At 36.3% G+C, this 2,632-nt stretch overlaps 1 protein-coding gene across 1 annotated transcript in view; it reads left to right on the forward strand.

Moving 5' to 3' along the window:
• The first annotated feature begins 302 nt into the window (after positions 1-302).
• Positions 303-2,632, forward strand: part of LOC108247620 (natural resistance-associated macrophage protein 2-like) — a 16,253-nt gene continuing 13,923 nt past the window's right edge. Inside the window, exons 1-3 of the mRNA XM_037976882.1 lie at positions 303-306; positions 1,182-1,339; positions 1,662-1,730. Of these exons, the coding sequence (XP_037832810.1) occupies positions 303-306; positions 1,182-1,339; positions 1,662-1,730 (231 nt within the window). The remainder of the gene's footprint in view (positions 307-1,181; positions 1,340-1,661; positions 1,731-2,632) is intronic.

Below are 2,632 nucleotides of genomic sequence, written 5' to 3' on the forward strand. Positions count from 1 at the left end.
GAAACAGACCATAAGGCATTGTGGCCTAAGCAGACACAGCAGGCTAATTAAGGCTAGTGCTAACCTCTGCAGCTTATTATTGTGATTTTCAGGCTTAATGGAAATGCTTTTAATTATCTAAACGACTGGTTCCCAAAGTTGGCACCCACACTGTGGGTCATGAAACACCAGATGTAGGTCCTCGGATCATTTCCACAAATCAAATTGAATTTAAAAAGTTTGCTTACGACATATTTTTCCACATAATTTAAAAAAAACAATAACAAAAACAGTAGCAATAACTTGCTAGTGTAGACGGTGCTATGTGTGAGTGACCATTTCAAACACAACTCGAGTTATAGTCATTTTTGTTTTTGCTAATGTCAATTAGCTGTGGCGGCCATCTTAAATCGGGTGGCCTCCAAACTTTAAGCACCTGTAGAGGTGATTTGGTGAAACAGATGTACAAATGAGGGAGGATGAGGATGGTGTCATATTCTAAGTGTCCTTATGTTTTTGTCTGGCACAAACTATTAAAAGCATCTGATGTTTGTGTCCTCCCAGAGGTTAAGATGTGAGGATCTGTCTGCAGGATAAACTGCATTTTCTGATTGTTTTATCTGCAGAGTTTAAGTAGATAAAAAAATCAGAGGATGGATCAAAGTGTTTGTGAAATTTTATTGACTTCAACCTAATTTACACATAAGATCATTCATCTCAGGAACACAAAACCTGTCTCCTTCCTGAGAGGTATGATGGCAGGACATTTCCGCAGTGTATATACTTGTGTATCATTGCTTGGTACAATTTCCAGATGCCTCATGGTTTTTCTGTCCAAAGGATAAACTAGAGCTGTGGAGGTCAACAATTCTCTTTCTGATATCTTGGCTGATTTTATTTTTTATTTTTTCCAATATGTCACACAAAGACACTGTGTGTTTGAGGTGTGCCTTAACATACAAACACAGGTGTGCCTTCAACTAACTCAGATGCTGTCAACTAACCAATCAGTAGCTTCAAAAGCCATGACATCATCATCTGGGCTTTCCTAAATTGTTTAAAGACATTGTAAGCTTAGCGTATGTAAACCTGTGACTTTGAAGAAAGAAGAAATAATGTTTTCAACCCTTGAAAAGTTTGTGTGTGTTGTGTGATTTGTGTGTTGCCTGCCCTTTCTAATGAGATTTGTGATGTGCCTGCAGATGACGAAGCAAAAAGTCCAAAGAAAGCTGTGATCCAGACCTCTTTGACTCACAGAAGACTCTCTGCACCCTCAGTCTTCCGCCAGAATCAAAATAACGATCCTGCTCCAAGTACCTACTTTGACCAGAGGGTCCATGTTTCTGAGGAGGACAGTGAGGTAATTTAAACCTGAACCATTTGTGTTCATTTAAGAAAAATATGATTTATTACATACAGTATAAGTTCTGTAGGATGTTATCATGACCCCAATGCTAGAAAACCTGGGATGTTGTGTAAAATGTGAAGAAAAAATCTAAACCCACCCACTTTTTTTTTCTTCCTAAAAATGGCACAATTGTTTAGTTTCAACATTTGACATGTTTACTATTTTCCTTTGTGAATAAAATATGGGCTTATGAGATTTGCAGATCATTGCATTTTGTTTTGGTTTACATTTTTTGCAATTGAACTGTAAGAGTTTGTGTTTCTGCCTCTTGTAGAAGGGGATCAGTCTGCGTAAACTCTTGTCTTTCACTGGACCCGGGTTTCTGATGAGTATAGCCTACCTGGTAACATCGAGTCTGATCTGCAGTCAGGTGCTAAAGCTGGATTCAAGGTAACCCATGTCCCACTTGGTCTCTGTTGTGGCTGATTAGAAACAATCTAGTCTTTTACATACAGCTGAGAGAAATTGCTCATACATTATTATAGCAAATATTTTTTGGTATTGGCATAATAAAGTCTGATATTTATTCATCTTTTTATTTGTAAAATTCTATAAAATAGTCTTAGGTGTCTTTAAAATAGATCCCATGGGCAAAGTGTATACAAAAACATACAAACTTGATTATCGCCAGCTGCCACCACTGATAATGTCTCAAAAGCCACTGGGCAAATTTAAATGAAACTTTTAGAAAGTAATAGTTGGATGTACATCTACATCGGCACAATTCACGATGGTTGCCATAGCCAGCTGGCCTTAAAACAGAAAAAGGCTATAACTCAGTCAGTTTATGCTTATAAATATATAGATATATATCTACATCTATATATACAGATAGATAGATAGATAGATAGATAGACAGACAGACAGACAGACAGACAGACAGACAGACAGACAGACAGACAACATTTTGCTTATAAAATTTTTAATATCGTAAATCAACAATTAACAACAAACATCTCCACCTCTAACAAACATGAAGATAAAATACCGTACATAAAAAGATTTATAAATAAAGAAAATAAAAAATGTAATGTAAGAAATAAAAGATCTATAAATACACATATGCTGGTGTAGATTCTCAGTCATCCAGGCCATGGTAAATTAAAAAAAAAGTTAAAAAAACAAAAACAACTGGACTTCTATTCTGTAGCTGAAGACGTTTCGCTTCTCATCCGAGGAGCTTTCTCAATTCAGAAATAGAGAGTGTGGAGTTGAGCTTTTAAAGCTGAGATGTGATGTAAGCTT

The sequence above is a fragment of the Kryptolebias marmoratus genome, linkage group LG8 (genome assembly GCF_001649575.2).
Source record: "Kryptolebias marmoratus isolate JLee-2015 linkage group LG8, ASM164957v2, whole genome shotgun sequence".
Classification (NCBI taxonomy): domain Eukaryota; kingdom Metazoa; phylum Chordata; class Actinopteri; order Cyprinodontiformes; family Rivulidae; genus Kryptolebias; species Kryptolebias marmoratus.